The 12,226-nt window shown below is 38.3% G+C and overlaps 1 protein-coding gene across 3 annotated transcripts in view; it reads left to right on the top strand.

Moving 5' to 3' along the window:
* The window catches only part of SYNRG (synergin gamma), a 46,745-nt gene that overhangs the window by 24,696 nt on the left and 9,823 nt on the right, over positions 1-12,226 (top strand). For all 3 annotated transcript variants that reach the window (XM_026081572.1, XM_026081571.1, XM_026081570.1), the window contains 4 exons: positions 398-1,348; positions 10,322-10,924; positions 11,278-11,441; positions 12,165-12,218. In XM_026081572.1, the coding sequence (XP_025937357.1) occupies positions 398-1,348; positions 10,322-10,924; positions 11,278-11,441; positions 12,165-12,218 (1,772 nt within the window). The remainder of the gene's footprint in view (positions 1-397; positions 1,349-10,321; positions 10,925-11,277; positions 11,442-12,164; positions 12,219-12,226) is intronic.

The raw sequence follows: 12,226 nt of genomic DNA, 5'->3' as shown, positions 1-12,226 counted from the left end.
TCAAGATTACATTATTTGCTTGGCAAATATGAGAAGGATGAGGTGGGGAAAAATGTATTCAGGAGCTGAATGAGACAGTACTGATCACCTTTGAATATATTGTTCATGGTGTGCTTTGATACTAACTCAGTGTAAAGGGAATTTAATATGACTTTGAGGCTATTTGAAGGACTTTTTAAGTTTCGCTGGAATGAATATTAGAATCACTGACCCTGAAACTTGTGTGGTTCATAGAAGTTGAGTTTGCAGTTCTACTTGCATCCTGAGCTCTTAATCTAAATAGTTTGCATAAAAACTTCTGACGTTGCATGAAATAATTTGCTTGCTTGCATGGTGTGAATATGATGTATTTGTTGTCATTGCAGTTTCTTACTTTTTTCATTCTTTTTCACCTCAGGAGATAACCTTGCAGAATTCAAGTCTGCAGGAACTGATGATGGTTTCACAGATTTTAAAACCGCTGACAGTATCTCACCATTAGAGCCACCTACAAAAGACAAAACTTTCCCTACATCCTTCCCTTCTCTACCTGTTCAGTCAAAACAGCAAACACAAACAAAGACCTCTTTGAATCTAGCAGACTTGGATCTCTTTTCCTCTACTGGAGAGAACAAGCAGCTATCATTTCCACCTGCATTCAATACATCAAAATCAGCCTCTTTTCCTCTGCCACCACTTCCATCTACGACTGCCCAGCCAGCACCCAGCAAAAGCTCAAGCTTAGCTGATGACTTTGGAGAGTTCAACCTTTTTGGAGAATTTTCTAATTGCACGACGGCCAGTGGACAAGATGATTTTGCAGATTTTATGGCTTTCAACAATAGCAGTGGATTTTCTGAACAAAAAACAGATGACAAATACAATGCACTTAAACTAGAGGCCAGTCCTGCTCCTCAGTCTGGCTCATCTGCCAGCACAGTGAAGAGTGGGCAAAATTCTGCCACCACTGCTACACCCACTAAATATGATATCTTCAAACAGCTTTCTCTGGAAGGCTCTGGAGTAGGTTTTGAGGAAGGGAAGGACAACACGCTTTCTTCAGTGAAGAGTGATKACGATTTTGCCGACTTTCACTCTAACAAGTTTTCTTCCACTTGCAACAGTGCAGATAAGTCCTTGGTAGACAAAGTGGCAGCTTTCAAGCAGACCAAAGAAGACTCTGCTTCAGTGAAGTCTCTAGATCTCCCTTCCATTGGTGGCAGCAGCGTTGGCAAGGAGGATTCTGAAGATGCATTGTCCGTTCAGTTTGACATGAAACTGGCTGATGTGGGAGGAGATCTTAAGCATGTCATGTCTGATAGCTCTTTGGATTTGCCAACAGTTAGTGGCCAGCATCCACCAGCAGCAGGTGAGGAATTGGTTAGATTGCTCTGGTAATGTAGGTGATGGAGATTTCAGTATTCTTCTGTGTGCTAAATTACAGTATTATGCACTAGTCTTTCAATAGTGAAGGGCTTCTGAATCTGTGCACCTGCTAGCCGCCAGCCCCTTAAAAGGGCAATTTTTTTTTATTTTATTTTGTCTTAGATGACTATAAATAGATCTGTCAGTTTGAACTCAGTTCCAGTTTATTTTTGAGATATGACAACATTATGTTAATGATACCTGTTAGCAATTGTCACTTAAGGGATTTGAGTGGAAAATTTTCTAATGGAAACAATGTTGTTCCATTTATATGAGCTAGATGAGTGGCAGAGTGTCTTGCTTTAATCTCTGGGTTTCAACAAAGCATTTGGCTTGGGGGCTTAACCTGCTCTGTGCTTCTAAAAGGGTAGGCAGAACACTAATTCATGCTGTTAATGAAAACCTGTCTAATCGACAACACCAGTATATTCCCGTTATGGTGGGGCTTAATCTGTGTAGCCAGTATTTTGCAGGACTGCAAGTGAAAGTATTGCATACGCTTTTTAGAATTAAAACCTTTATTGGAATAATTGTGCAAAGGACTTGTAAATGCTAGTATAATTATCGCTAGCTTTCAGACCTAAAATTCAAACTGAGGGAATTTTACTTTATCCTTATCAGGTTATAACCTTCTTTAACTTCCCCTTATGAAAGTATTCCCGAGAGAATGAATTAACCATCTCCGATATGATCGCATATCATAAAACAGATTTCCCAAGTGTCCTGCTTTTTCTTCTCATGTGTACATAGGAAGATAAGATGTAGTTAAATGTTTTGTGGCCTTCGATAATACGGGAACCATTACTGTGTTCTAGTGACAAGTATTATGCAGTCAGAGGCTTTTCTGAACAGAGGGAGCACACAAACTGTAAATCTAAAAGTTGTTACTGCAAGAATTGGTTATTTCCATATGAAATATTTCTTCCATTTTTGCAGATATGAGTAGAGAAAATATACAGTACTGTAATTTTGCATTATATGATATTTTTAAGTAGGGAAAAGAAAATTAAGTTGGCAACTTTGACATGGAAGATACTCTATAACAGGGTACAAAATATCAGGAATAATTTTATTAGCAAAGACATTTAATTTTCATATTACTGCTTGGTAAAATTCCAAGTCGAGTGAGCAGTCAAAAACGTAGCACCTACAGTGTTATTCTTGAATGTTTACTTTGGTTTTGGAAGCACTTTTTCCTAATATTTTTCTAGCCTCTTTTGGTGGTAGCTTGACTTATGTAGCTCTTCTACTACATGTGTTTTGGCCACAGAAATCAGTATTAACAATTGCCATTTGTGGCAGGAAAGATTTTTTTTGTTGTTGTTTAAGGGGTTAGCCGATTGTGTGCTTGTTGCTAAACTTTTGAACTCTGAAGTATTAATTAGAAGCTATTTTTATTAAACTTAAACAAAACAAGCCTGTATTCTCTTACGGTGCCAAGCTGGATGTTTTTCCACATGGAGAGTTTTACTCCATTTGATTCTGTTCTGATCTCACAACGGAGCTTGCTCTGAACTCCTGGTTACGAATACTTCTGTGCTCATGTGTTCCTTTATGTATGTTTGATACATTTCAAGCTACGAACTGCTGATGTTCAAAGTCGTCTTTTTTTTTTTTTAGTTGACATAACTTAAAAAGTAGATTTTTTTTTTCCATTTTCTTTGATCTGTGAATCTAATGTCAAAAAGGGACAGTATCCCTTTGTAGTCCTCACTATTGAGAAGTGGCAGGCTAGTCGTTGGGAACCGTGTTGTTTGCAAGCACTGTGTAATGTCTTAAATGAATTATAGCAATAGGATGGGAGGTTGTTAAATGATTTGACTTTTCTGACGTATTGATATAGACGTCTTTATCCTTCGCCTGTTGAGATTTGTGTTAATGTAGCTTTTGGGTAGGGGCAGGCAGGTTGTTTATGGCTGGAATTGGAAAGAGGACAGCCAGTCACTTCCCACGTGACTGACTGCGCCTCGGAGGGAAGGAAGGTTTCAATTTTTCTCTCTCCAGAGGGGATACTGTCTCTTTAAACTTTGCTATAATTCTTTGTGCGGAAGGTAGATTATACTAATGTTGCCTGATTTTTCTCGCATATACTTCGTATAACCCTTTGAGCCCTGGCTGCATGGTGTTAATTCAACGAGGCTGCTTCTCCGAAACCAAATTTACCTTTTACTCCAAGATTAAAGTGTTTTAATTAGAATCTGGTCATGTTATATGAGCCTAATTTGTTCCGAGTTCTGCTGAACGTTGCGGCGAGAGTGTGCCCTCCATCAGAGTATTCTCAAAGGGTTATCCAGTTTGCTGCACTCACAAATCTGTAAAATACCTTTTCTTTGGCATAATTGGAGATCTCTGTATATTTTAATCAATTTCAGGTTTTTTGCTGCTTTTCTAATGTCTTATTTCAACTAAACATTTCCTGTGTGAATGTGCCTTCTCAGATCTGCTTTGATATCTCTTCTGCAAGTATTGACCTGCATGCTTTATTCTGATAACGCCCTTGCAAGCTCCTATGTATCACTATCTTTTGTGACCTGTAAGTCCTGCTGTGTTAATAAATATTATCTTGGCATATTTTGAAAGTGTGGGGATGTGTGTGATTTGTTTGCAGTCCAGCAATGTATCTCTTTTTTTCTGAAAAATACAAAGTTTAAAGTTAGAGTATCCCCTTAAACTGGTGGGTACCTTTCTCTTGCAGAGCAATGAACCATGAGCTCCAGCTCTTCAAACGTTTTGAACTGACTGCTTTGACCTCGCTGTCTGCGCGCTTCTGAAACTAAATATCAGGCTAAACAAAACTATTTGGAGCAGTTTTTGAGAGAGGGACTGAATAGACTGGATGTATGGGGGGTCCGGCTGGTTCCTGTGAGTTAGCGTTGAGGGTATGGTGGTAGTTTGGTTGGAGTGAGGACAGCAATACTGTGCATCTGCCTTGTTGTCTCCTCACCTGTATTTGCCCACTGCCAGCCGAGGTTATAATATGACTTTGTGAAGAGGGCCCGTGGGAAAATATATAACTATCGAGGCCCTTATGAGCAGGAGACCGTTAAACAATATTCTGATATTTGTTTTGCTAATCTAGAGTGAGTTATCAAATGCCCCAAAAGGGCCCTGCTTCCTTTTTCTCTATTCAGAAAGTCCTGCCTTACTAAATATTGAAGTTCTTTCAAACACAAATGACAGCTGCAAATTTGTGTTACATAATTATGTCACTTTGAATTCTTCCAAGTTCTGGGCCACTAACAGTTTTGGATTATTGTCAAATTAGCAGACAAGGTAAAAAGTTAGGAATAATTGAGGTGTGGGATAATGATCAAATGTTACGCCACTGCAAACTTTTTTTACTTCCTTGCCCCAGAGCGAAAACTAGACTAGAAGCCAGAATATTTTTTCCTCTTTACAACAATCTTGAGAGACTTTAAAAGAAAAAGCTCTTTCATTCTGGAGAACCAGTACATTATGTCTAGCCATAAAGTTTTTTAAACCAAAGGCTTGAACATAAACCTGAGAGACTTAATTCTGTAAGGCTGTGTTATTAGTATTTGTTCAGCTAATCATACCTGGAGGAAGGAGAATAATGTTCATGGCTGTGTATCTTATTACATTTTTGTCCAGGCTTGACGGTCAAATTCACTCACTTGGCCTCATTGAGAATAATTCTGCAAATACAAGGGCTTTAAAACACTTATGTATCCGGCTAAGGGTTCTAAGAACGGAAGATACATATGTGTTTCTTGAAAGCCTTCCAAGCTGAGTGAAAAGGCCCAGATGCACACAGCAGCTATTCAAAATGCTCGTTTAGGATTCTAAAGGATTAAACCGAGCTGTCTCCCAACTTCTAATGCAAGCTCGGAGGGTCTTTATTCTGCTGTGAAACATTGTTTATTATGATAATAAAAAATAATTAGTAGGATTTCTCAATTCCACAAGGTTTGAAGGCTTTTCTCTCCTTTTTCCTTTATTTTAATTAAGCTTAAGTGAGTTATTCAGCATTCTTGATTCCACACTAGCAGTACTAGATACTGCCACTCTTGAACAGGAGTAAATTGGAGTAGCTCCCTTATCCTTGAAGCCGTTCCAGACTTCACCAGCTGAGAAGCAGGCTTTGAATTTTTCTGATTGCTCATAGGCGTGATACAGATCACAGGAGCAAAGCATCTGTATTCTCCCAGTTTTCATCTCCGTCTTTATCAGGAGAATCTGCACTGGAAGGAGCGAGGAGGTGCCGTCTGTAGCCATCCAGTCTCTGGGCTTTTTGCTCAGACTGCTAGCAGTGTTTCCAGTTTAACAAGTGTTCGTGGGGGATTTTTGGTCCATTGATGCTGTTCCACTAGGAACAGAACTAGCTACCACCTGAGTTGCCTTAACAACCAGCAAATGATGCAGTAATTGTGTTTATTCATCTGAGCTGAATATAAACTGAAATATAAAAGCGAAAGTATCCTATGTCAGTTAGAATAACTAAAAGTATGTTATACCTTCTGAACTGTCATGTCTCTTTTTCCTTAGAATATCACTAATGCTGTCAAAGGTTCTCCTTGAGTGATTAAACCCTTGACACAGAAAACTCCAGTTTGTAAATTGCTTCCAGACATAACTTAATCCATGGTGGTTGAAACAAGTTGTTGTAGTTGGCTCAAATGAAGTATGTCAAGTTTTTCTGTAGATTAGATAACACTGGGAAACAGTGTTTTTATCTGCATTTCATCCTCTCAGTTTTCTTCTTTATGTTCCTTGGCCAGTATCACGCTACCTCTCATCAACAGCTGTATGGCCGACTTCTAGAGCTGTGGCTATTCCCAAGCGATTATCAGGCAGGTTGCATGCTTAGCAGGGAATACAGTTCCGGTAGCCCAAAATAGATGGGAAGAGAATGGTAAATATTTCAAACCTTTTGCTTTGAAAGAGATACAAGCTGATCTGTGCTCCTAAAACCTCCAGAAGCTTACTGCGCTCAGGCATGACACTGTGAAGATCACTTTTTCCATTCCTGGTTCATTAGAAAATATTTTTAATGTACCAATCTAACATGAAAATGTGCTTACATATTTGAATGGATCTGAGTTTGAATTTATGAACACACACACTCATCTCCTTCCCCCCCATCCCTTGTCTTTAAGTGCTTTGAGGATCTGTATCCATTGTATTTTCTCTGATGTACGTTTTGTGGTCTAGCCAATGGAAAGCTGATAGCACTAATTACATGTGGCTTTAACTCTACGGGGAGCGATAGCCTTTGGGTTTTTATAACAAAAATAAATCCAAATCTCTTGTGTCGTTTCTGAAAGACGCTACAGAATTGCTTCTGTGGTTACTAAGGAATACTGTTTTATTACAGTATATCTCGTTGAAATCTATTGAACATCTCTTGTGGTAGACTTACAGGATTCTTAACACATCACTTTAAGATGCTTCGACAGGACAATTTGCTGTATGCTTTCCAAAAAGTACTAACAGAGTTTAACTCAGCGAAAGCTGAAATGCCACTCAGGTGATATTAGAATGCTAATAATTCTTTTAAAAAAACAAAAAAGAGAAGCCCAAATAGCAGATGGCTTTTGCTCTTCCTACTCTGCAAAATAATTTTTTTGTTATGAAAACTTGTGATTTTCTAATGAAACTTTGGTTTCTATAAGAAATAACTTTACTTCTAACCTTAGCAAGAAAGATTGTATATTCTGAAAGCAAAGCCTTTTGGCAGTTTTGAATGGATTTAGTTTTTGCTTGTTCTGTGATAAAATTTGATGCTTAACTTTCATTAAGATTCTGTTCTTACCAAAAGTTTCCTGCAGGAGGAAATGGCAGTAGCTGTTCCTCAGTAGCATCTGTTTTTGCAAAGTGTGATGCTTAGTTAGAATTAGTTTACTTCTTTTTTTTCCACTTAATTGTCTCTTGCTTTGAAAAAATATTACTGATACATGTGCATTTTTTTAATACTAAATTGCAATAACAGTAAAATGAAGCTTTTATTACACCAGAGATTATAATTGGAGTATTTTAACTGGAGCTTTTTAAATTCATTAATCGTATTTGTGGTCTCAAAGAAAAAGGCTATTGCAGGAGCAGTTCTTAACTGTGCTTAATAAAACAATCTTCATGCCAAGAATAAAGATACCCACGTCACAAAGAGTTCTCTTGGGCTTTTCACACGTAAACTGCTTCTTTGCTTCTTAGTCTGGTGGCAAGCTGCTCTGCTACCTGTCAGGGGAAAAAAATCGACTCTTCTTTCTCTTCTTTTCATTACGCAGCAAGTGTATTAAGAGCCTAGATAAGCCTTTACTTTTACCATAGCTATCACGCAGTATGATTCTACTTCCTCTATGCAAAAACATCTAAGTTGTGACAAATTCGGTGCAAATCTTAGCAAATGTTGCTTTTTTTTTCTCAATAGAATATAAAAGATAGTTTACCTTGAATTATGGAGAGTTGCACATACATTCTTATTTTCGTACTTTTCAATAAATTGTTCTAGGACTACTTTAGCTATGAACACTTTGTCTCTGAACACGTTTTCCCTATAATGTAAAACTCTTAGGAAAGTTTGTTCATTAGAGTAATATTTTTTGTAGCCAGTGAAACTATTCAAATGAGTAAAATATATAAATTGAACTGTAACATTTTATCCCAGCTCTTAAACTTATACAGGTAGGTTTCATGTCTGCCTGAATTCAAATGCAGGATCTTGAATCTTAGTTTGTGAAGAATTAAAATATCCTGCTGCAATGACCTATCGCTTCCAGGCAAAGCTTTGGGACGTCGGATTCCCGTCTGCCCCTGCTGCTGGGCGCCCGAGAGCCGGGGCAGAGCGGGAGGAAAGCGTAGACCTGTTCCTCTAGGCTGTGCGTGTAACTCGAGCTCTTACTGATTATCAAAGAAATCGTTCGCCACAGATTGTGCGGATCTTCCTAGCGGGATCGGCACTCTTTCTTTTCGTGTCTTGATGAATGCTGAAMCAACAGTAACACAAAAATCTTTGGGTTTTGGAGTCAGCTCTATTGAAATGAAGAGGTTGCTTACTGTGCTGTGGTATTTTCAAGCTCCCAGTAATAATTACAGTTGGCTAACAGTTTTTTTCTGACAATCTTTTTAATGCTAGGGAAGCTTTCATTTAACTTCTTCAAGTGAAAATTCAGATTTGAGAGACCAAAATGGCATTTCTTGTGATAAATTACTGATCCCTTGCAAGTCAGCTCCGTTTCACCTTGGGGCCTTGTTTCCAATCGGTTTTGCCCTAAGCAGGTGATTTCATCTCTCGTCTGTTTTACCCTTCTGTAAACTGCCTGCTCCACAGATTTAATATGTGAACGGCACTTTGAAATCTTGCTGCATATATGCAAGGTGCTAATGTTTATTACTGAAATGCTGTAATACGCGCAAAAGCAGCAGCTGCCTGAAGACTATCCCTTAGGAATATCAGATATGTGCCACGTTATGCCTCACTGACCTATTGCAAAGGGGCTTTTCACTTTGTTGCAGTAACCATTAAACTCTTCTATCTTTATTTTGTATGTTGTCAGACTTCTTAATTAATCATGTATGTGGGTCAGGCCTGGAAAGCAGCCTGAAGCATGGAGTGCTCTCCCTTTCCAGTAAGATGAATAAATGAAGGCAGAAATGTTTTGTTAACATGGCTTAATCCTCGGGCTAGTGTAGCCAGATTGAATAAGAAGGGCAGCTGGAATGTCAACTTGTTTCCACCCTGTCTGTGTTAAACCCAAGTTGCTGTTACTGTGCGCCAGCCGGTTAAAACCATAATGTTTATCGGAATAGTCTCAGCTAAAACGATGCTAAGAGAATGTATTTTCTGGTTTGTGTTTGCTTTGCCTTGAGACCATTTGACCGTGGGCACTGAGCAGCAGCTGAGTGTCTAATCCAAACTGACAATTGTTAATGCTGGAAAACAAATGCCAAATGTAATATTGTAGGGTTGTTTTTTTGTTTTTTTTTTAATGCTTTAATGAAAACTATCCAGCCCCTGACTCTTTATGCCTTCCCTGTGGATCAGTCTCAGTCTAAATGTGAAAGATAAGTTGCCTGAGAACAGACAAAGCCTAGCAGAACCTGTATCGCTGTGTAGTCTCCTTTGCTGGGTTTAATGTAAGCAAACAGAGTGTTTCTCATACCTGCTTATGGCAGTGAGAAGAACCTATTGGCCTATATAATTGCTGGGTGAGTATAAATGTTTGGAGCTTTCTGCAAAATAATTGGATTTTCTCTATACTTATCTGTATATGTAAAAGCTAAAACAAGATCTTTGCAATATTCATGTCATTCCTGAAACTTGTAAGCTTGAAGAGTCAGTCGTGCAGCATTGCTGTAACTGATAACCTTAAACATCATTTCTGTTTGTTTTTTTTTTTAATTCTTGCTGCACATTTTTATACTTTATATATTTGTATCAAAGCATGGATATAAAACTGAAGTTAATTGATCCTTTATCTGAGAGGATGGGAACGTTAGCCTAGTTTGCTCTGTGGTTGGTTTTGATAAGATGAAGTAATTTGATAAGATGTTTGAGTTGCTAATGTTTACATTTTGCTTGTAGATTCTGCAACCAGTATCAGAAAACTGAAACTGGTGATCTGTGTGGTGTGTACTGTCTAGAAACATATATATTTTTTTTAGTATGTTTCTTCACTCTTCATAATGGGATGGTGACTTTCAGCTTAAAATATAAGACAATATTCAAAGGACAAGGCTTACATTTATTAAACAGAAGGTTTTTTTTTTATTATATGCTTAGCTATTTTTCAGATTATTTTTTTGCAAACTCTAGTTTAAGCCTCACTGAAACAATTCACTGCATTTGCTTCTGCAGTTCTTTAAGACTCTTAGCAAGTTGCTATTATTTTTATGCAGTGTAGAGAGCGCTACGTTTGTTGAACTTCAGCTTCTAATTGCAGGGGTTTGTTTTTCTCAGATATAGATGACTTAAAATGTGCCCCATTTGGAAGCTATAACAGTGGGTCTGCAGTCAGCAGCCTGGCAAGCTATGACTGGTCCGACAAAGACGACATTCATCAGGGCAAGAAGCTCTCTTCCTTTGTCCAGCCTTCAGGAAGCGGATCCTCTGCAGCCACTTCAGTCCTTCAGAAGAAGGAGACTTTGTTTGGCAGTTCAGAAAACATTACCATGACAACAGTTTCCAAAGTGACAACCTTTTCTAGTGAGGATGCCTTACAGGACGTTCCCTTTGCAGCCTTTGCAAACTTTAAAGACTCTGGCCCGATATCCAGCGGTCCAAGCGATGATGACATTGGAGACTTTGGTGATTTTGCGAGACCTTCATCAGAAGCGCAGGATGCAGCAGCAGCAAGTGACACAAATCCAGAGGCAGACTTCCTTGCTAGTGGTGTCTCTTCCGAAATCCGAAAAGAGTCCACAGATGATTTTGGAGAATTCCAAAGTGAAAAGCCAAAAATCAGCAAATTTGACTTCTTGGTAGCAACTTCCCAAGGCAAGGTGAAATCTAGTGAAGAAATGATCAAGAGTGAACTGGCTACCTTTGACCTGTCTGTTCAAGGTAGGCATGTTTGGGGTGGAAGAAGCTCATAATGCAAATGTCTATCAAATGCTTATTTGTCTAATTGAATTATAGATTGGCCAGTGGGGATTGTTCCAAAGACTGCTGGAATCAAGCTGAATCTTCTCACTGTTTTTATAGCATTTGGAACGGGCCTCTTTCTAGATATAAAAACTTATTGTACCAAAAAATTGTAAGAACTGAAAAACTGGGGAAATTTGCTTCATTCACTGAGTAAACAGAAGGCTTTGTTCTAGAGTGGGAGTACATTGCTTGCTGCCACTCTATTCATTTTAAATAGTTGCTGTCTTTATGTGTAGAAGAATAATTAGTTTATATCCTAACATTTTTAGGGTCTCATAAAAGGAGCTTAAGCCTAGGTGACAGAGAAATAAGCCGCTCTTCACCTTTACCAGTTTTGGAACAACCATTCAGAGATCGTTCAAATACTCTAAGTGAGAAGCCTGCTCTGCCTGTCATCAGAGACAAATACAAAGACTTAACTGGGGAAGTCGAGGTAAGGAATTACCTGGAATGCAAGTAAATCAATAATGATGTCCATCAGTGTGGTATTAAAGGTGTTCTGAATCCCAGCTGTTGGGGGCTTTAGCTATTTTTAATTTAGGGCATGATTTTAAAACAGAACCTGGGTAAGATTAGGTGTTTTGATTGGAAACTACTCATTAAGGAGGCTTCTTCCTTCTTGTCTTTAAAGCCTTGTGATATATGGAAAAAATCCTGTTGTCTGAAACTGTCAGAATAACTTGAACTTGTTGTCTAAGCTTGTGACTGGAAATTCGTTACAACTAAAATCTAATCCCAGTTTTAGCTCTGAGACCATTGGCTTTGGGAAAGGGCTTAACTTTTTTGGCCATGTAATAGTTATTTCTCTCACTCGTGTTGAGAATAGATAGTAAAACAACTCAGATTAAATTCTGCTAATCCCCATTTCGGTAACAGTAGAACTGCAACAAACGTGTCTGGAGTAGGAATGTGCAATTCAAATTTTTTACCTACTCATATTTATTTTTTCTTTTGAAACTAGTTTTAACTCCCAGAAACCAAATTTTAAAGTTCAGAGAGAATATTTAAGGAATGAAAACAATTAGAAATAGGTATTAAAAATACTTTTGTACTTAACCTGTAAATAGTCGCTTTATATACCCGTCTTCTGTACATCTGTTGTGATAGGATAAAGTGTGCAGGAACAGGATTCAGACTGTCTTCTTCTTTCAAACAGGAAAGTGAGAGGTACGCGTATGAATGGCAAAGATGCTTGGAAAGTGCCCTGCAAGTAAGTGC

This window comes from Apteryx rowi, unplaced genomic scaffold (genome assembly GCF_003343035.1).
Source record: "Apteryx rowi isolate R43461 unplaced genomic scaffold, aptRow1 scaffold_554, whole genome shotgun sequence".
Lineage (NCBI taxonomy): Eukaryota > Metazoa > Chordata > Aves > Apterygiformes > Apterygidae > Apteryx > Apteryx rowi.
The sequence above is the reverse complement of the archived record's forward strand: the minus strand, read 5'-3'. Positions and strand labels throughout refer to the sequence as shown.